The following is a 22,174-nucleotide window of genomic DNA, read 5'->3' as shown; positions in this document are numbered from 1 at the left end:
GTATGTCACTTAGAAGTGTTGAAAGTTTATGACTAAAACGTCCCGTGTTTTTAAAAAAAAATTTTTTTGTGATGATCCATTGTGAAAATCAACTCTCAAACTCAGACTTTAGTACAGAAGTACCAAGGGTCACGCCAAAAAATTTTTCGACTCTCTTTCGAAAACATGTTTAGGAAAAATTAATTTACACCTTTAAAAAAAGTACTGACTTGAAATAATTGAATCCGTTGTTTTTAAAGAAAGGCGTCATGGAGTGTTGCAGTTTTTGTGAAATGGCCCATGTACTTATGCGTATTGCATGTACAAAATCGTTCTCTGTTTAGTAGTTTCGTACACATGCACGCACTCACGATAACATCGATATGCCCCTCGCCGCAGTCCGTGGCAACGATATAAGTAGCAGCAGAGGTGCATTTTTCCAGAATTCCGTGCCGCACGAGGTTCTGAATTTTTCGTTTAGTTAAAAGGAATACTTGACACACCAATTTGCACTCAAAAGAAGTTACGAAAAATCAGACTGATTCGAAGATGGCTTTGAACGTGCCAAAAATTAAGTTTTACAACGGCGACGAAATTCCTGCTTTCGGCTTGGGAACATGGAAGGTGAGGTTATTAACCAAACGTCTTGTTTTGTTATTATTTAATAGTAATCTGTTTTGCTCATTAAAATACCTGACTTTTTTATCTGATGGTTATAAGTTGGCACCTTTCGATCGAATATTTTATTTAAATTCGAAAAATACCGGTTTTGTTTTCTTCTCCGATAATCGGCAAGAGCATGAAATTAATATTGTCGTTGAGAAAATGTTTTCAAGGTTTAATTCAAAATAAAAAACCATTTTTCATTAATTTTCTTATAGAAGAAGTAAAAAAGTTAAAAAATCAACATTTTTGTAAATTAACGTGAAATCGCAGTAGATCTTGTAAAGTTAAAAAATTATCCATCACAATATCTGTATTTGTTGATGTCATTTGTGATAGGGGCATAATTCAAATTTTCGTATCAGTATTTCATAATGAAAAAAACAATTTTTTGAATGTATCAAAATCAATCGATACATTTCAAGGCCTAAACTTTTGTGTTAGTTTGGTGTTTTTTAAGTGTTTCTTGCTTCTTTTTAAGTAATACATTGACTCTGGTCAAATCGAATATAGTTAACTATATCTAGTTTTCATTGTTTTTTGAAGAATTTCATAAAACTTGGAAAATATGTATTATATGTATTTTATTTTATTATAAATTTATTTTAAATATTGGACAACGTTGCCCTTCGTTCGTTCATGACATGAAATTGTTATCTAACTTGATTGCTGTTGCTCGAGTCAAGGATTATGTTTGGACACCAAAATAACTAATTTCTTACTTTTCAATGTTATTAATTATATATAATTTAAGCGCAAATTTCTCTAATTAGTTACAATTACACTTGTTTAACAAGGCATAATCGTTCCTCATAATAACCATTCACGGCTGACAACTTGGTGTGTAAATTTTCAGACTTGTCACTGCACTATTTGAATATTAAAATATTAAACCTAATTATTTATTCTATACGCGTGACAATTGCAATAGGTGTACAATTATGATTGAACTCGTATTAAAATTCCTAATACTTACTAGTGGTAAATAAGTGTGTTGTTAAACATTAAATAATCATTGCTAAGAATTAAAAACCTTCGTCAGAAAAATACTTTCATTCGCAATAAAAAAAAAATGATCGTTATTTGGTCATGCCTATTATTAATTTAAATAGTTTAAGTTTTTTCCCCCATGACATCCAAAAGCGTGCTTAATTGTTAGGATTCAACAATATTTTCAAAAATAATTCCTAACAATGAAAATTTCTCCTAATTCACATGACAATCCAAAAAAACGAGTGATATAAAAACCAGCAAAAAACCCACAGTCGCAGCCCGGCGAGGTAACCCAAGCCGTCAAGGACGCAATCGACATCGGCTACAGGCACATAGATTGCGCCCATGTGTACGCTAACGAGAAAGAAGTTGGCCAAGCCATCGCCGCCAAGGTCTCCGAGGGAGTGATCAAACGAGAGGACCTTTTCATCACGAGCAAGCTCTGGAACACCTACCACAAGCCAGAGCTCGTCGAGGTTGCTCTGAAACAGACCTTGGCCGACCTTGACCTCGACTATCTCGACCTCTACCTCATCCACTGGCCGGTCGCCTACAAGGATGGCCCCGATAACTTTCCCAAGAACGAGAATGGCCAACCCCTGCACGACCCTAGTGTTGACTACTTGGACACCTGGAAGGCCATGGAAAAGATACATGAGAAGGGCCTCGCCAGGAACATCGGCGTCAGTAACTTCAACTCTGAACAGCTCACCAGAGTCATCGAGAACTCGAAGATCAAACCGGTTGCCAATCAAGTGAGTTCATGTTTGTCGACTTGTGACCATTTTCTCGCGAGTTCGTTTTTCCTCGTATTATGTCTCCGTTTGGTGTTTAAGATCGAGTGCCATCCATACCTGACCCAAAAGAAACTGTCGGATTTCTGCAAGTCCAAGGGAGTTGTCATCACTGCCTACAGTCCTCTTGGATCTCCGGATAGACCGTGGGCCAAGCCCAACGATCCAAAACTGATGGAGGACAAGAAACTCCTCGAGCTCAGCCAGAAGTACAAAAAATCTCCAGCTCAACTCCTCATCCGTTATCAAGTACGTACGCAGCTCCGACTAGTTTCGTTTATTTCCAGATTAAATCTAAGTTTCTTTTTGTTTTGTTTTGGATAGCTCGATAGAGGCCACGTTGTCATTCCGAAGTCAGTCACCAAGTCGCGCATTCTCGAGAACAGTCAGGTCTTTGACTTTAAGCTCAGTCCGGAAGACATTGCCTACATTGATTCGTTCGACTGCAACGGTAGAATATGCCCGATGACTGGGTGAGTTGTCTTGAATGAAAAAGTTATTGGAAGCTCTTTTTTTTTTTTTTTTTTTTTTTTCAATCATGAAATCACTTTTTGTTTCCAGATGCGAGTCGAGCCCCCACTTTCCTTTCGCCATCCCTTTTTAAATGAGAACGAAGAGTACAAAGAGTTATATTAGTGTCTAAGTCATGCTGATTAGAGATAAGTGATAATTTTATTCAACAGTATGCATACTGTGGAGAGATGATATCGTTCCAGTGATACTTCGTTTGAAAGATGAATTCGAGACGCTGCGTCACGAAATTTCGCAATATTCTTCAACGATGTTTACGAAAACTTATCTGTTTTACGCTCGTAATACATCGATGATTTTGCTAATTCTGTTGATTTCATGGAGTGTATAAAAAACTATTTCTCGTTCGTTACCAATAAAGTACTTTAAAAAAAAAAAAAAAAAACTTTTTTTCCTAGAAAATCACGGGTTTTACACGTTGAAAACCTGAAACATATAGGTGTGAAAATTTACATTTCGAGGTGTTGCATAATTTAAAATGGAATTAGTTGAAAGATAACCGGAAAGTGATGATTAAACATGACTCCGCACAGTTAGCTCTATGACAACAAAGTGATTGTATAATGCTGGGTATTTTTTTCCGTCTGTGCACACACATTTCGATGTTTAACATGCATTTTAACTCGGGTATTTCATTTCAATTTTACTCGTATATTTTATGAGAACCTACGTGATCTATAAAAGTACACCTAATTTATGCTACAGTTAATGCAATTTCAGTAAATTTGAGTGAAATCCTTGCAGTTTTGGTCATGAATTCATATTGGTAACTATTAATAATGGCTAGTCTTCGACTGTATAATTGACATGATATTATTGAAATTAAAATATAAACTGATTCATCTTAATTTTTTTAGTTCATTTCCATGGGAGCCTGTTGAATTTATAAATATTTAGTTATACCAAAAATTAATCACGATACGTACTTAAGTTCTTTTTAATGAAACACGAAAAAAAAAAAATACAAGCTTCTACAGTTTGTATTTAGTAAGTACCAGGCAACGGAGTCTTTTTCAAAGCAAAAATTCCTCAATGTCGCTTTGACGCAAATATCGTAATTACACGTTATGTGGAAAACATGATATAGAAATTATATCCATAGTTATCGTGGAAGCAAGTTGTAGTATACACCGGATGAAATCGGCAAACGGTAATACTTACCAGCTGCGGCTAACATTCTCAACTATGTCGATCTTTCAACGACGCCCACGCGTCCTTGAAACTTCTCCGTGTGTCAGGTGGCACCAATACCACTGGACGAGCTCGTCGAGTTTCATTTTTGTGTGAAAAACGCGGCGCTTTGCGCGTGTATTGGTACGCGCATATGAAGCTGTTATTGGCAAAGCTCAAACAGTTAGTCGGTAGCTCGATCATGAGTAAGATAGAACCGGTTACGTTTTACAATGGAAACAAAGTGCCCGCTCTTGGGCTTGGCACTTGGAAGGTGAGTGAATTCAATGGGTGTTTTGAATTTTTTTTTTTTCTCTCTCAATGACCCAAGTATTTTTACAATAAATATTTTTGATATCTTGTGCTCGTCGTTGAAAATTCTTGATTGTACTTTACACTGGAATTACAATAGTGGATGTAGGTTATGTGTAATATAAATATTTACAAGTTTAATTTTTTACATGAATGATAATTTTCAACGATTGTGATGAAATAAGCCATAGAATATTTGGCATTTTTTAAACATTTTTTTCCATTTTTACGAGAATTTTGAAAAAAAACAGCTACTTATAAAATACTGTATGATATAAATACTACCTATTAAAAAAATTAGTTCTTTGTTATTTTTTATTTTTTATTTTTCGAACAAAAATTAAAATCAACTTGTTGTTTAACTCCCAGCGAGCTTGATAAACCCAAGTGTTTATTGATGTTACTTATCGATTCACTCGCTTTTTATCTTATGCAAAGAATGCCGGTTGGCGTTGCAACAATTGAGTCATGGACTTGATCGTTAGCGTTAACGTGTGGAAAAAAAAAAAAAAAAATTTCTCATTCCCACTCAGCAGACATAGTTGATTCTTTATTTTTTCCAATTGTAAATATATGAATATGTATATGTAAAGTTGAGTCCATGAAAAATGTTGTGCGATTAAAATTTTTTCAATACCAAAACCAATGTTGAAAGTGTGAAAAAAAAAATCGTTGATTAATTTATAATAAAATTTGTATAAATACAAAATGGCACACAGTTGCGAAATATTCTTATCCCTGTTTGAGTATGATTGATGATGCTTAAACAGAATGGATATCTTAACTTAAGTAAATAGATTTGAGAACCGCGTATCGGTGAAAAAAAATTTTTTTTATCAAAGTATAGCTTGTGAGTATACGCGTTTGGAAAAAGATAAAGCCGTGGAAGATTATTATCACTTTGTCAATAAATTCTGGAAAATTTTAGTCGAAAGGTGGGACGGCGGTCGAGGTGATCAAGGATGCTGTGCGCATCGGGTACCACCACATCGACACCTCGCCGGTTTATGGCAACGAGAAGGAAATTGGCGAGGCGCTCACGGCTCTCATGAAGGAGGGCGTCGTCAAACGCGAGGACCTTTTTGTCACCAGCAAACTATGGAACACCCGACACCGGCCCGATCTCGTCGAGGCGGCTTTGAAGAAAACTTTGTCGGACTTGAACTTGGAGTACTTGGACCTCTATCTGATCCACTGGCCCTTTGCTTTTAAAGGTTTTTGTGATTTATTAAGGATAACGTTTTTAAAAAAGAGAAAATACATTTTTAAACTGATTTATAGTCTCTGCTCACTGTGATAATATTTGAAGAAATTTTTAGTGCAACAGGCACACGGTCTGTTGACAGTTTGATCAATAATTTTTCAATTGACAAATTTTTAGTAACTCAGCACGTTCAATGTAACATTGGTTCAACCACAGAAGTGCAAAGGCAAGGTAGTCAAAAGTAAAGGATTTCAACCAATGTATCGTCCTAGATTATTAAAAAATTCACTTAGTTATCTAGGACGAAATGCAGGTTTTAAAACCCTTTTTTTCCTGCACTCCTGCTATCGGACAAATGTTAAATTGGAGGTGCTTAGTTGGTGGGGATTTTATTTAATTCAGAAATTAAATAAAATCACGGTCTCAACAGACTGTGTACCTATTGCAGAAAAAATGTATTTCTTATTGTTTTTATTCATCTGGAACATTTTTTCAAAAAATTGAACAAAACCATTTTTCAAAGGTATTTTTTTATCCATATTTAAAAATAGTCCATACAGATAATTTTACTCGTATAAGTAGCAAAAAAACATATCGGGTACAAATTTTTTTTAATTTTGTTAAATTTACTTATGTTTTCAATTATAAAAATATATTTAAATATCACCATTTAAATAATTTTGAATATTTAATTATTAAATTTCATCTAAATTTAGGAAGTTACTGACAATATTATATACAAAAAAAATTTTTATTTTTTTTATTTTGCATTCAATAAATTTTTCTGCAAATAACTGGGATTTTTTATGGAAAATATATATTAAGTCCTTCAGGCTGAGCATAAAAAAATTTCTTGGATACGCGTTTTTTCTCTCTTCACCAAATTGGAAAACCAAAGTGATCGTCGAGCTGTATCCCTCGCGTAATGTCACAACCGTGTTATATCGTATTCATGGAAACGCATGTACTCAACCTATTATTTTTCACCCTAGAGCTGGAAGAATCGTTTCCCGAAGGCCCGGACGGCAAGGTGCAATTCAGTGACGTTGACTACGTCGATACCTGGAAGGCCATGGAGCAGGTGCACGAGAAGGGCCTCGCCAGGAACATCGGCGTCAGTAACTTCAATTCCAAGCAGCTTGCCAGGCTCCTCGACAACTGTAAGGTCAAGCCCGTGGCCAACCAAGTCGAGTGCCATCCTTACCTGCCTCAGGTCAAGCTGTCCGAGTACTGCAAGTCCAAGGGCATTCTCATCACAGCCTACAGTCCCTTGGGCTCTCCCGACAGGCCGTGGGCACAGCCTGGAGATCCCAGTCTACTCGAGGATCCCAAGGTCAAGGGTATCGCCGAGAAGTACAACAAGTCGCCAGCTCAGGTCGTTTTGCGCTATCAGGTAGTGAAGAATCTTCGTAATTCCTACACTGTTGAGGTGGAAAAGCTTTTTTTTTTTTTCTACGAAAGTTAATTCGTTCCTTTTTTATTTAAGGTTCAACGAGGCCACATTGTCATCCCGAAATCTGCTTCGAAGGTCAGACTGGAGGAGAACACCAGGATCTTCGACTTTGAGCTTTCCGAGGAAGACATCAACCTCCTGCATTCTTTTGATCGCAATTGGCGAGTTTGTCCGATGAACAGGTGACTATATATATATATATATATATATTTTTTATAAACTAATTAAAAATCTCGTGAAATAATTCCATGTCATTTAATTTCAGTTCCGTGGAGCACAAAGATTATCCCTTCCATGAGGAGTTCTAACATTGCGTACAATTGTTTCTTTAAAAAAAAAATGTCACACTATTTTTTATTTACTGTTATCCTTTGATACTTGAAATAGTATTACAAAAGATGTTACATAATTTTCTAGCAACATCCACGTTGTGGCATGAGACACAATGAAAGTAAAAAACAAACAAACAAACTAATAAATGAAACTTGTTGAGGTAAACGATGTGTGTGTATAATTCATTGAAACTTCAGTTTTTAGAAGAAATCAGCTATACAGAGATTGTTTTCAGTCGACCTTACTTTTTTGCTGGGTAACCGTGCAAGTCTCCTTGTAAAACGCCAACTGCTCGGAGCAAATTTCTACCGATTGGCCAAAGCTCGGCATCTCCCCGCAATTGCAATCGACCGATGTGCACCATGGACTCTTTCTCGCAATACTCATGGTGCTGACGATTTTATCGATCTTCGTCGACTGGTTCGTTTCTCGTACCACGCGTTCTCGAGATTTATCGCGACATTCGCACGCCTTAACCACTATCACCGCACAGGGGGCGTTGGATTCGCGAGGGCCATTCTTAGGATCGGCTTTGCTCGGTAGTGACGAGCAGGATTGTTGTGCTATCAGTTCGGGTGTACACCACGGGCTGTCCGCTGCTTCAGCACTCGTCTTCTGCACAGTGGTATCCATGCCACATGGATTCTCCGAGTGTCTCTTGCGGCAGCACTTTGGCGTCGCCCGCTCGCATGAATTGGTCCTTCTGCGACATGGCTTCGGCTTTTTTTGGCACTTGCACGCCTGAAAGAGTGGACATTATTGTAAATAACTTCTTGTGTTTGTACAACTTTTTCAAACCTGTGCTCGAAGCAGTTACTTTCTACACCTGATGCGCAAAGCATTCACTTTCCGCACCCTGTGCCTAAAATAGTGACTTTACAAACGACGTGGGCAAAGTAGTGACTGATTTCCACACACTGTGTACAAAGTAACCGCTTTACGCACACTCTGTGCAGACACGAGAAGGCGAATTTCAGAAAACCCTTCAAATTACGCACCATTGGGTTCTTTTTTTCCGCGACTTTATCGAGCTTGCCACAGTGAATTTTCCCACGAGCCTTATCTCGTTCGAAGAGAGCCTCCACCGTTCTCTCTAGCTTTTGCTGAAAAACAAAGGCACTCTTTTTCTTCATGTAAAATTAAAGAATGAGTCCCTATAGCCGAGAATCCTTACGCAGTCCTTCTTCCTGTGACTCCTCGACCTGTGCGCGTGGTGCTTCCGGCCTTGCACAGAGTCGCAAACCTTCTGGCAACCACCACCAAAGATCCTCTCGATTTGATTTCGCAGCGCCGTTTCGCGTTCTTCCAGCTGTTTGATGTTCTTTTTCATCCTCTTTTCGTTCTCGCCGAGTTTGCGTAATTCCGCCAGGCAAAGCCGGTCGTCCGAATTGATGGACTCGAGGCTCACGCACATCTTCGCCTCCATGCACTTGATCTGCTCGTCGAGCTCGCAATTCACAAGCTCCAGAGACTCGAGCTCCATCTTGCCCTCCTCGAGCTCGACGTCCGCTTTGATTATCTTATCCTGCACGTAAAAAAGCACAATATTACTCGAACAACAGTGACTTCGATCGAGGATGGGCGAAATAGTATTTGAACTTTTCATTCCCCCCCCCCCCCGTATTTCCTTGACATTGCATGTACATAATCTTCAACGGGTCTACAATTTGACATTTCAATTACAATGGCAAAGCAATTGATCCTCCAATTACAATTTCGTCCATCGCTCGTTCCGATGAACTCGGGGAAACCCATAGTTAGCAACGCTACTCATCAAACTTGGCGAGGGATACCTCTGCTAGTTCCACGCAAGACACGAGCGCCGTACCTACGTGTAACTCGGCCGTTTCCTTGTTCAGTTGGTCCACCTGGTCCTCCAGTTGGGTCACAAGCTCGTCCGCAGGATCCGGTTGGGGCAGCAGCTCCTTCATCAGTTCCCGTACCTTGTCCAGTGCGCTCACAGGGTCCTTTCCCTCGCAGGTCTGCGACAACTTCATGGCCAGCAGAGCGGGTATGCACCGCTCCATAATGCCGGTCTTGTTGACCAGAAGGCGCTCACGTTCGTCCAGCTCTTGGTGCCGATCCTCGTAGCGGTGGACCGCATTGTGGATGAAGGGCTGGCAACGCTCGGTGACATCTTCCTGGGCTACGTTTGTGGGATACGGTGGATTAGTCGAAATGTCATGATATTGGTAGTGGGTAGAAAGGACTCTAACTTTTTCCACATGGGGTCTTGGCGTCTGTGCTGGAGTCGTCTATAAAAATCAATTTAATCAACGGGGTTATTTGGTAATTCTGAGGGTTTCGTTGACGGAATGGGGGTTGCTTACGTGGGTTATTGCATGCCATGTTTTCTGATCACTTGCGATTTTCTTGTTTGCCGGCTTGGGTGAATATTGCACGGGAAATTTTACTGGCTTTTGAGGTTATTTTAGGTTGGATTTGGAACGATGCAAGTTTACGGTTTGAAGTTGGTTGGGAATTTTTTTTTTGGCGCCCGTACCGAGAATCCAATACGAAATTCGAGTCGATGTTTTAAATATAAAAAACTTGCTAAATATTTTTAAGTAAGTATTTGTCTTGTTGTTTATCGCATGATGCAAAAATTTGTATGATATTCTATACTGATGTGTAATCGACGGTTGTCCGGTATTGTATAGGTAGATGCAAAAATAATTTAGGGAATTTTCAAACCACCTTTGGTAAGTCCGTTGATAATTAGTTTTTTTTCATCCTTGGTTTAGTTAACAATCAGACAAAATAAAAATAAAATTTCCTTGAGGAAAAAAAAAATTGGGATCTCAGAACGACCTGAATGTAGGTATTTGGTTAATGTTTAACCTATTCCGAAAATTTCACAAATTTTCTTCCGACGTCTCTGCGTGTACTCGCGCGTGTACTTGTAATTTTAAAAAATTTATTTTTCTCATACAACAATAAATGTAAAATTTGCAATAAATTTCGAAAGTATGAGATATTCAGATATTGATATCGAGGATAAAAGAGATTCTCTTTATTTCGATGCGGTTGAAAACCAGGAGCAAATTAACGGTTACGAGTACAGAAAAGCAATGCCGGAAATCGCGTTTTCAGCCTCGGGAATCAACCCTTTCCGCGCGGCTGTGAGAAAAGTTAAGAAACTCACGGGTAAGTGATTCGCAAGCTTTTGTATTTAGAGACTTGGTGTTTTTCTTCGATGAAAAGCAAATAAAGCTCGTTCAACCGTAGGTGGTCCAAAGTTGATATTCATATGGCCGCAAAAGTCATCGCATTACGCACGAGTGAAAAGCTTTGTTGTACCTGTGGTCCGTGGACTGCTCTACGGCCTCGTCGTGCTGGACATGTTGCACCTCTGGCCGGGTGAGTTCATGCCCAACAGTTTGCCCTCAACACTGCCGCCGCCCTTGCGACCTGTCAAGTGCAATGTGATCGAGCCTCTGTGGTCCGAGAATTCGTAGATTTTAGGGATTGAATTTTTAGTGGAAAATTTTGACAATAACATTGGGTAAGAAGCAATTTGTGATTTTCAGTCACGTACGCGTGTCAGATTCAACAACGAAAAGTTACTTGAATCATTGTAAAAATTATAAATAAATATTTATTTCTGTTATGAGTAAATGTTTACTTATTCATAAAAAATAGCTACTTCATTTCCAACTAAATTATTGCAGGAAATATTGTTGTGCATAAATAGATATGTAAATAAATAAAATTATACAACATGCAAATAAAGATAAAATTAACTTTTTCCAAATTTTTTCATAAATGCATTCGACTGGTTAAAAAATTGAACGAATAAATACTGCTGGAACGAATCCCAACAACCTTGAAGTTACGAAAGAACTCCCATACATCGTGCTATATATACACACTTGTACAGGCTTCCTATCAAATTACCAGTAGGCTGCAGGATACGTTTCGAGCTCGTGAAAGTAATATCGGACAACTTGCTTTTAGTCTTCGTGTATTCTTAATTTTACACAAAATAATATGAAAAATATTTTCATAATGAAAAAGTTTTATTTTTACGATCATCAAATGTACAATAACTCACAGATTATTAATATTATAATTTTAAGTAAAATAAAGGACTTTAACGTTTATTTTCATGTGATTCTCATCAAGTTTCATACATTTATTTACAACGTCTACAAAACTCATATTAAATGAGTAAACAACAATAAAGAATAATTACAGTAATACATTGTAAAATTTATTTCTAGTATAGATATTTGGGCACAATTATTTTATAGATTTTTAACGATCGGAAATTTTTTTTTTTTCTAGAATAAAGTATATTTTTCTTGCTAAAAATTTTATGTGTTTAATGTAAATATTATTTGGATAATATTCACAACACCATATTAGAAAATTTTTTTTAATTCTTGCAAAAAAAAAAAAAGAATTATGTCTTATACCTGTAAGTTTATTGTAAAGTATTTGAAATAAAATCTTTAAATACTTTTTCAAATACTATGATCCTTTTTTTTTTCTAAATTTTTTCTATCTTTCAAATTGTAATGCATTGTTTTTACTGAGTAAATTTTGTTGAGCACTGTGTTGTAAATGGTTATTAAATAAAAATTTTTCAGCACAAATAATGCATTACACTTTTGTCAAAAAACTGTATTGCAAAAAAAATTGAAACTTTATCTGTGCCCAAGTCCAAAAGTAGGGAAGAACGTGGATGAATCCACCCCGCTCTATCGCAGAAAATTGTCAGTCACCGATGGACCCTCCTTCCGTGCGGTTCTTAGGACGTTACGTAAACGTAAACCTTATGGTGCTCGCATATTTGGATTCTCCGGTTGCACAAATAATAAGGAACACAGAATTTTAAAAAATTTGTCAATCAGTGTTAATAATAATAAATTTTTGGTGGTCCAAATTTTAATTTTTTGGTTAAAACATGTGGCCGGTATTCATGCTCTTTATTTTCTTAGTTGTACTTATGATATCACTAGCACTGTACTTTTGGTTGTCTGATTATTTTACTTTACGAGATGTTCTGGGGTTCATACCAGGCCCGAAAACCTGGCCATTTATCGGACACTCTTGGCAAATAGCTGTAATCCCTCCAGAAGGTGGATTAAAAATAACTTCTGATAAAATTCGAGTTGAAAAATTTTTGAAAAATTTCACTTCACAAAGTTAATTTTTATAGATCGGTTCGAGTGGCTGAACGATCTTTGTTTGGAGTATCCTTCGGGTATGGTTGTGATTTGGCTTGGAATGCAGCCTTTCGTAAATATTCGTAAGCCTCAGCAAATAGAAGTACGTTAAAATACTTTGCTTTACTTCTGGTTAAATTATAAAATACTTAAATTATAAAATTAATATAGATTATTCTGAGAAGCGGCACGTTTGTCGTCAAATCAAAAACTTACGGAATTCTGAAACCTTGGGTGGGAAAAGGACTTCTCACGGCCAAAGGTTTTTTTATACAAGTCTTATTATTATTTTCATTTGTGAAAAACCGGTGGCTTTTTAATTTTGCTAATGTTAATTCTAATAATGATTATTGAATGATTTTACTGATTAATAGATTCTTATTTCATTTTTCTGTAGGCAACAAGTGGCACATTCATAGACACGTCGTAAGATCCGGATTTGAAGAAGATGTATTGAAACATTACCTAACAGCAATAAATAAGAAAGTAGATGTACTAATGAAGCAAATAAGTGCAAAAGTACGACCGAAGTCTTCTATCAATATATTTTCCTTGGCTATGAAATACGCCTTCGACATGACCTGTGAAACAGTTTTAGGAATCGACGTAGATACGTTGCAAAAATCAGACAATGCATGCAGTAGGGCAGTTAAAGAGTAATGCTGTACATAAAAACAAAACAATCGTTTAATATTATTAGATTATAAAAAAACCTTACGATTTGATTAATGTTAACACAGTTTTTGTGAAGCAGCCACAGAAAGATATTGGAGAGCATGGGTGACATCCGACTTCATTTTTTATCGAAAAAAACTTGGAAAAAAAATGTTAAGAACTGTGAAGATTTTGCATGATCTTACTAAAAATGTAAAAATTTGTTTTGCTGAATCAAAAAAAATCATTTGATGCAATATTAATATAGTATTTAACATTCTTTAGGTATTAAAACAAAAGCAAACAGAGCGACAAAGAGAAAAACAAAGTGTTGAAGAAAATCGTGGTGAAAGAAGTAAATGTGGCGTTTGATCTTTACTTTCATTAATAAAATTAAAAAAACGATGCAATTTGTTGTTTGATTTTTTTTTTTTTTTTTTTTTAGATACAGAAACAAAGGAAAGTAGTACATTGTTAGATCATATTTTAGATAAAAACGAAACCTTTCAACAGCCACTGACGTTTGAAGAAATAAGGCAGGAACTGGATACATTTTTATTTCTAGTAAGAAATTAATTACTAACAATTAAAAAATTACTTACGTACATAAAATCATTTTTTTATGTTTTAAAGGGATACAATACCATATCATCAGCGATTTCTTGGGCATTATTTTCTCTTGGCAATGCTCCAAAAGTCCAAGAAAAATTGTTAAAAGAATTAAACAATGTTTTGGGTGAAGATGGAATGCCTGCGACAATTGAACAATTAACAGAATTACACTATTTAGATAGAGTTATACAAGAAGTCCTAAGGCTTTATCCAAGCATACCAATAATTGGCCGTTCACTGAATAATCATGCAGTTATTGGTATGACCTTTTCTTACCTGATCAATTCATATTATCTAAAAATTTAATGATTACAATGTATCCCGTGACCAGAAAAAAAATTGTTTCGAAATTTATTTTAATACTTAAAAGTGTTTGGCATGATTAAAAAATATACTCTTTTTTACTCTAAATATATTTGTGGTACAAACTTGTTTATTAAGCTGAAACTATTAGATTACTATTTCAATATAAATTTTGATAAATTGCACCCATCTTTCATATTTTAATGATGGAAATCAATATTTTAATATTTCGAAAGATTTGTTCGAATCTACGTATTAAACAAATCAAATATTCATATTATTGTAAAGATTACAAGTCTCAAAAAATCATATTTTTTCAGACAATTTCTTCATTCCAAAAGGGACCACCGTAAACATTCAAATTTATCAACTACACCGAGACCCTGAAATTTGGGAAAATGCCGAAACATTCGATCCCGATAGATTTTTGCCGGAAAATTGCCAGGGAAGACATCCTTATGCATATGTTCCATTTAGCCACGGACCAAGACGGTGTATTGGGGATACATTAGCAATGTTGGAAGTAAAAATTGTACTGTCAACTATTTTGCGAAAGTGGCGCGTTTCTAGTCTTCTGAATCCTAGTGACATTAAAATGACTTCTAGTTTCTCTTTGAAACCAGGTGATAATAGATTAGAACTTTTTTTTACACCAATAAACAAGAAATAAGGCCAAGGCATTGCTATTATTCTTTAATTGTTACTGAGACATCTTAATTTTTTCAAATAAATAAAATACTAATTAATTGACACGAAATTTTCTCATTAACTTTTCTTCATGGCCTTTTATTCGTTTTGTGATACAATTTCAAATACACCAGATACATTATAATGCCTTTACGTAATTAAATATTTGCTCATAAAAATATTCTACATTCTCAACAAACTACGTTTTTTTGCGGTCATAAAAAATTAAAACAAAAAATAAACACTGATGGGTCACATTTGTACGAGGAAATCTTGTAGTAATTATGGCTGACTTCATCCACACATATACACACATACATAATTACTTGCTTGAGTAGCTAACATATTCATAATAGATTATCTCGATACGTTATTTTTCGTCAGTAACAAATCTTCGTCTAGTAGGAGCAAAACATTTCAATTTAATGATGAAAATAATCCTATAAGCATACAATATTTTAATAACTTAGTAGTATTTAAAAAAAGACCCTAATAAAGTTTTACAGTTGTCTAAGAAAATTTAAATATGTCCACTAATTTTTATGACTTTAATCGTTTCTAGATTCTTTAAGTGTTTATGCGCATCAAAATAGTAGATGATTGAGTTATTTAATGATTTTTAGTAATAATAATATATTCCATTTTTTGAAAGATTGTAAGACTACTGCAAAATATCTCAATCTCTTATTTTGATTTAGCTTTAGATGATATCGCTATTGAGTAATTTTTTTAAAAGTCTTAACAACAAAATTTGGTAAACGATTTTAAAATATTTTGCCATGCAAGTAAATAAGCCTTGTTACGATGTAAGAAAATCATGAGACAAGTTATGCATTCCACATTTGTAATCATAATGTAAATACACAACGTTCAATCTTATCGCTGACAATCTCTTTAGTAACACATTTTCTAATTTTCATTCTTCAGCATTGAAACATTTTAGTCTCCCTATTTGAAACAAAAAAATGTATGATACCTCTATGGTTTCAATGATGTTAATACCCGACTAGTATTCATAATTATACGCTTCGCTTGATCACTCGTATCTCAGTTCTACCACTAGTTCAAGCCTCAGATGAGTAAGCTACGATCGATTCACATATTGAAGATATGCAAAAAAAAAAAAAACTACACCTGTATCGTGAAACTCAGAAAAAATTATAAATGTACACAAATTTGGAGTCACTTTACCAGAATAATCATCATAATTGTCAACTTGAATGGAGGAAAAATTACTTCTTCGGAGATTAGCATTTTCTAAAAAAAAATGATCCAATTATTTAAAATAGTTTTAATTATGCCTTATCGTAAAAAATCCAATATTGATATAAAAAACGATCATGGATGAGATGATATCTCGTTGTTTGAAAGTCTGTCATGGATATAAAATACTTTCATGAGAGAGCGAGGAAGGAGGAAAAAAGGAAGGGGAGAGACAACTTGTTTAAGCGGATCTCAGTCTGCAATATTCTGCTGCCTCATTCAGTTTAAGTTGCTACATCAGCCAAAGGCAGTTCGCAGTATTTCAATGGATTAAGTGTACAAGCAGTGATCGTATGTTTTTGTGTAATTATTTTAACGCAGGGAGTATATGGGGGGAGTATAATATTGGAAGAATTATGGCATGAAATGTGGGCATATCCTTAACTATAAAGTTTTTTTCTAGTTTTCTTTTTCTAACTAAAATATATTTAAGTGTGATTGGAAAAACTGTTAAAATAATGAACTTACAAGTAAATTAGTAATGTGGCTAAAGGAATCGTTGAATTTTATTGTGTTCCTTCACATCGTACTTTAATACGAGAAAATGAAATTTAAAAGTAAAATATGAAAAAAAGGGTCTAAATTAACAATATTTCTAGGTTTTCACATAATTATAAAGCATAGTTAATAAATTAATAACCAGAGAAAGAGCTTTCATTGCGATGTACACAATGTTTTGCATGAACAAGTATTTTTTGAGATTTACTACTTTAGATTTGACACTTAGTCCTGCAATTACAACTAAGAATTTGAGCTATCGTAAAAGAATTCTTTTTTTATCAACTTAAAAGTACTTTTATCGTCTGCAGTTTTAGAACAAAACTACTCTGAAAAATATATTTAGTATGTACAAAGATGTATTTTGTTCAGATTTATAACTTCTTATATCAAACATTTTTGAGCAGCACGTACCGTGTAAAAAAATTGTATTTAAATATTATCTATAATTTTCTCGCCAAGTTACGCACAAAAAAGAAAAAAATTATGATCAATGGAACGTACTTACTGTACGACTAATCTAAAAATTTTATTCGAAACCGAAGCTTTTTGCCGCTTGTAAGTATCAAAAGCTATTGGATGGAAAAATTCCACCAGTTTATTTAAATTTGTTTGTAGTTATGTATAGAAAATAAGTATTTACAAATAGAAAACAACATGAGAAATGTTTGCCATAAACTAACAGACATTATTTTAACACTTCTGTGATAATATTGTACACATGTCTGATGCTGGTAGCTTTCGCCAAGTTATCGCACTCAAGCTACGCCTACGACTTGCATTCGTTTCCGACAACTGGACACTTGTGCTAATCTATTTCTACCACTTGTACTTCTTCGTCTTTTTCGCACTTGTAACCGAAATAATTTTTTTTTCTGTAACTATAAGCAACAACAGTATCATTATTTAATTTAAAAAACTTTGCATACTAATGTTAACATTTTAATGGTTTTACTAATAACTCCTAAATGACTAATAAAAAAAATTACTAAGTTTTTGGGTAAGCCCACAAAGCTAGATTTTTCCAACTGGAAAAATATATGCTGAGAAGTAATTTTACCTAAAAGCAGGTTCGCAATATAATATTTTGGAAGACTTGACGATTGTGAAGGTATCTGAGAATGGTCTCGATTTATCTCGTACTTATCGTACTAGCTGTCATTTTGATACAGAAATGGCTCTCAAATTATATGAAAGTTCGTAAAATATTAGAAACAGTACCTGGACCAAAACAATATCCTCTTATTGGCATTGCTCCACTCATGATAGGTATTCCTCCTGAAGGTAATCATAATTTACGAAAGCAATGAGAATTAACGGTAGTGAAAAAAAAATGTTTCTGATGAAAATAAGTTTTTTTAGACCGACTCAATGAGTTGAACAAAATATGTTACCAATTCAAAAATGGTATGGTTCTGTTCTGGGTTGGTACTGAACCCACAGTTGTACTTCGAAAACCTCATCAGATAGAGGTTATGTTTTTTATTAGTAAAATAATATTTTTAAAATGTCTTATTACCCATAGAAATATAATACAAATAACTTATCCTACGTCAAATATATTTTCAGAAAATTTTAACAAGTACAACAATAATAAAAAAATCAAGATTTTATAACTTTATAAAGCCATGGCTAGGTGAAGGTTTGATAACGACTACAGGTAATACAAATTAGAACTTGATCGCAATTATGCATGCATTTATGGGTATCAAAAGTAGTGAAATTTTATTTATTCTTAAGGCACAAGATGGTTTAATCACAGAAGACTGATAACACCTGCATTTCACTTTGGTGTACTCGGGGAGTATTCCGCAGTAATGAGAGAAAATGTCCAAGCATTGATTGAACTTATAGACAAGGAATGCCACAGTAATCCAAAAGCTCCCATTAACATTTTCGATATCATTGGCAGATACACTCTTGATACAATTTGTGAAACAGCTATGGGTGTTAGTGTTAACGCAATCCAACAACCGGATAACGAATACTGCCAGGCACTCCACAAGTATTGAAGTATCCTATAAATATTATTTAAATTCACTTATTATCCGAGGTCTTTATGATTGTCGTTAGAATTAAATTTAAGGTTGGATAAATTGATTATTAGGTTACACTATCTTTCATCATTTCAGATAAGGACATTCGTAAAAATTGTCAAAAATAGCTTTTGTAACAAATATGTTTTGTGGGAGGGGCCTTTTTGACATGCTTAACGGAAAAAATAACACTTTACTTGTTAGAAGTAAATGAAAAACTAACATAATTAAGCTCATGCCATTCTAAATAAATTTGCACATCAAAGAATATTGGTCCCTTGACTTCATCAAAAGATGTTGATGAAAAGTTTAATATGAATTTTATAGCGTATGTTGAGGTCTATTATCTACTTTACGTGTATCAATCTTTTAAGTATCTAAGTATGCATGATAACAGACTTAAAGAAAAAATTTTTAAGACCACTGACTTGCAAAAAAAAGTGTTTACGCAAAAATAATTTAAAAAGTAACGTAACTCCAAAAAATTTATTTATTTAATTCTAGGAAACTATTATTTTTTTAATAAATATTATTCACTACTAATTTTACTACATCAAAATTTTTTAACAGCTCTATTTGAAGATTGGCTCTTTTTATGTCATTACAAATTATGCTATTAAATAATAATTTTGTACACCCACTTCAGAGTAAAAATAGTCTGTTAGTTGGATATAATTTTAATAAGATTTTGGTTTGAATTACGATTTTGCAATTTCAACTTATTTTACTTGATCGATAATTTGAATTTTTAAGACACAAGTAAAAAAAGATACTATAAACGTTTAATTTGCATCATAATCTGATTATGTTTGAAATATCTTAACCTTAGGACTGTTAAGGGCATTCAGTATATTATCTAGAATTTCTACTTTATCGACTTCCCTGTAATAAGAAACTATTGTTAATAACTAATTATATAACTATTTCCGCCCTCGGGTGGTTTTGGGAGGCTGGTACTTCCTCGGGCGAAAAAGCAGTTTTCCGGAACTCGTTCGAAAAGTCTCCTTTACGAACCTCGTTACGGACCTCGCCTTCGGCTCGGGCCGCAAACCTCTCGGTTCGCAAACAAAGACTTTTCAAACTCGTAGGAAAACTACCATTTAAACCCAAAATGACGAGAAAAGCCCCAAAGCTAGTACTTTGAAGAAACAATCAAGCCTTAATTCAATACAAATTGTTGCGAACTTAGAGAAAAAAGTTACATTTCGTGATCAGAAAAGAGTGGGTCAGTGTGCATAGTCTGAAATGTAACTTTTTTCTCTCAATTTGCAACGGTTTGTATTGAATTTGGGCTTGATTAAATTCTGAAAGTACCAGGTTGGGGGCTGTTCTCATCATTTTGGATTTAAGTAGTTATATAATTAGTTATTAACAATAATTTCTTACTATAGGAAAGTGGGTAAAGTAGAAATTTTAGATGATATACTGAATGCCCTTAAAGCTACTTATAAAATAAATGTTCACACTTATATTACCGATAGTCTACATAACAGTGAAATAATATTGATAGAGACCAAGGTCAGATTATTTTAAAATTCACTTACACTGTGTAAAATAGAATTCATCTATTTGCTAAATATTCTTTATAACTCTTGATTGCATATTTTTAGTATCACCAGACTATTCACTGAAAGAGTTCTTCGATTTTGGTTAGCGTCAGACTTCATATACAACAAAACACCAAGTGGTAAACAATTTCGGAAAGCTGTTAAAATCATGCATAAATTCACAGAAAAAGTATAAAAATATGATCCTCAGTAGATATAATGTTAAAAATGAATTCTAAACAGAATCTATTTATGTACACGTAGGTGATAATGGACAAGCACAGGGAACGTGCTGAAAAAAAAATATCTGGTGTCACAGAAATTGAAGAAGATAATGTTTACGGTAAATATTTAACTTACCTTTGATTTTTTTATTCCTTTAGTAATACATGTACAATTTTAATATTTTGTTATTATAAATAGGGAAACGAAAACCCAAAGCATTTTTAGATCTGTTATTAGATGCAAGTGAAAATGCTGATAGTCCATTGTCTCTGGAGGAATTGAGGGAAGAAGTTGATACATTCATGTTTGCGGTAATTATGAGATTTTCTTATTCAATGAAAAATTATCGTTTACCTTAAGATTTAAGTCGATTATTAATTAATTATACATACTTAGGGTCAAGATACAACTGCTATGGGTATATGCAATGCTTTGTTTGCTCTCAGCAATGCTCCTGAAATACAAGAAAAAGTTTACGAAGAATTAAAAGAAGTAGTTGGTGATTCTGATGAAGTTGCAACAGCAAGTCAATTAGGACAATTAAAATATTTGGACCGTGTAATAAAGGAAGCTCTTAGAATATATCCAAGTGTTCCTTCAATTAGTCGAAGCACCGAGCATGAGATTGTTATTGGTAAAATTTGAATTATTTTTTTGTCTCTTGTATTATACTTATTATGAACTAAGAGATCAAAAATCTTGTTATGGCAATTTTATTAAAATTAATTATTATTAAATATTTTTTAGATGGTCATCAAATTCCAAAGGGCACATCAATTAGTTTAAACATTTATCAAGCACATCATGACCCTGAAATTTGGCCAGATCCTGAAACATTCGATCCTGACCGTTTTTTGCCAGAAAATTCAAAGGGTCGACACATATACTCATATTTTCCTTTTAGTGCAGGACCAAGAAACTGCATCGGGAAAAAATTCGCGTATTTGGAACTAAAAACTGTATTAACAGCCATTTTAAGAAAATGGAAAGTTTCTAGTGTTTTAAAGCCATCTGAAATGAAAATGGTAGCTAATATAACATTACGGCCCGCTAATGAGAAAATAGAATTGTATTTCACGCCTCATAATAACTATTTGTAGCGATTGCTTACATAAATTTTTTACTGCAGGCACAACTGAGCCCAACATACTAAATGCAAAAACGCTATACGCAATCTTTATACGTTGATAGTTTTTTATTACTGAAGTATGAGTTAATATCCTATTATAAACAAAGTATTAAGTACTCTTTTAGTTCGCGAGTATATATTAGAGTGAAAGACTTGAGTAATGGTATTGGTTTAATAATTAAGTAATTCTAGTGGTCTCGTTCTCATATTAATGTATTTATACGAACGCTGCAAAGTTTTGATCAGTGACACATCATTCTTTAATTACACTAAATAGTTTTAGTGGCTAAATTAATTCTGCTTTATAATCACTACCACAAACATAAGAATTATATAATGCTTACAACTACTTACGAGATTTTTCTGGCTAATTGTTTTGACAAGAGCTTTCACAAAAGATCTGCATCAATGAAAAGTCCAGCAGGATAATGAGAAATGTGTCAGATAATAGGTATAAAATTAGGGTAATGCGTGTGTTCATACATAATTTTATCTGATTATTCGTAGTTGATTTGGATGAGATTGTGTCAACCGTTGTATATCAGCTATTCTATTTAAAGTACTAGTAAAGATTACTTTGTGTATCAAAAATATTAACATCATCAGAATCTTAGATA

The 22,174-nt window shown here is 34.2% G+C and overlaps 3 protein-coding genes across 4 annotated transcripts in view; all 3 read left to right on the top strand.

Moving 5' to 3' along the window:
• The first annotated feature begins 401 nt into the window (after window positions 1-401).
• LOC106636920 (aldo-keto reductase 1B) lies at window positions 402-3,339 on the top strand. Its single transcript, XM_014349473.2, has 5 exons — window positions 402-603; window positions 1,908-2,390; window positions 2,472-2,678; window positions 2,754-2,902; window positions 2,991-3,339. Exons 1-5 carry the CDS (start codon window positions 529-531, stop codon window positions 3,031-3,033), a joined length of 957 nt encoding a protein of 318 aa, XP_014204959.2. The 5' UTR covers window positions 402-528; the 3' UTR covers window positions 3,034-3,339.
• A 955-nt stretch (window positions 3,340-4,294) lies between these two features.
• LOC106636928 (aldo-keto reductase family 1 member B1) overlaps window positions 4,295-22,174 on the top strand; it is a 403,668-nt gene continuing 385,788 nt past the window's right edge. Inside the window, exons 1-5 of one of the 2 annotated variants that reach the window (XR_016293104.1) lie at window positions 4,295-4,404; window positions 5,371-5,656; window positions 6,639-7,039; window positions 7,133-7,281; window positions 7,365-7,592. Coding sequence is in view for 1 of the 2 variants with exons in the window: in XM_014349486.2 (XP_014204972.2) it covers window positions 4,333-4,404; window positions 5,371-5,656; window positions 6,639-7,039; window positions 7,133-7,281; window positions 7,365-7,407 (951 nt within the window). In the remaining variant the exon portion in view is untranslated. Of the gene's footprint in view, window positions 4,405-5,370; window positions 5,657-6,638; window positions 7,040-7,132; window positions 7,282-7,364; window positions 7,598-22,174 lie in introns of those variants that run through there. The other variant, XM_014349486.2, reaches the window with a different exon arrangement.
• On the top strand, window positions 17,689-21,641 carry LOC106636975 (cytochrome P450 4C1-like). The gene is made up of 9 exons (XM_089593600.1): window positions 17,689-17,904; window positions 17,983-18,092; window positions 18,190-18,280; window positions 18,361-18,625; window positions 20,252-20,393; window positions 20,468-20,546; window positions 20,627-20,739; window positions 20,825-21,062; window positions 21,176-21,641. The coding sequence occupies exons 1-9, from the start codon at window positions 17,742-17,744 to the stop codon at window positions 21,526-21,528; spliced, it is 1,554 nt and encodes a 517-aa protein (XP_089449726.1). The 5' UTR covers window positions 17,689-17,741; the 3' UTR covers window positions 21,529-21,641.

This window comes from Copidosoma floridanum, unplaced genomic scaffold, assembly GCF_036245765.1.
Source record: "Copidosoma floridanum isolate Cflo_tuat_1 unplaced genomic scaffold, Cflo_Japanese_pri ptg000019l, whole genome shotgun sequence".
Lineage (NCBI taxonomy): Eukaryota > Metazoa > Arthropoda > Insecta > Hymenoptera > Encyrtidae > Copidosoma > Copidosoma floridanum.
This window is presented reverse-complemented; position numbering and strand designations above follow the sequence as displayed.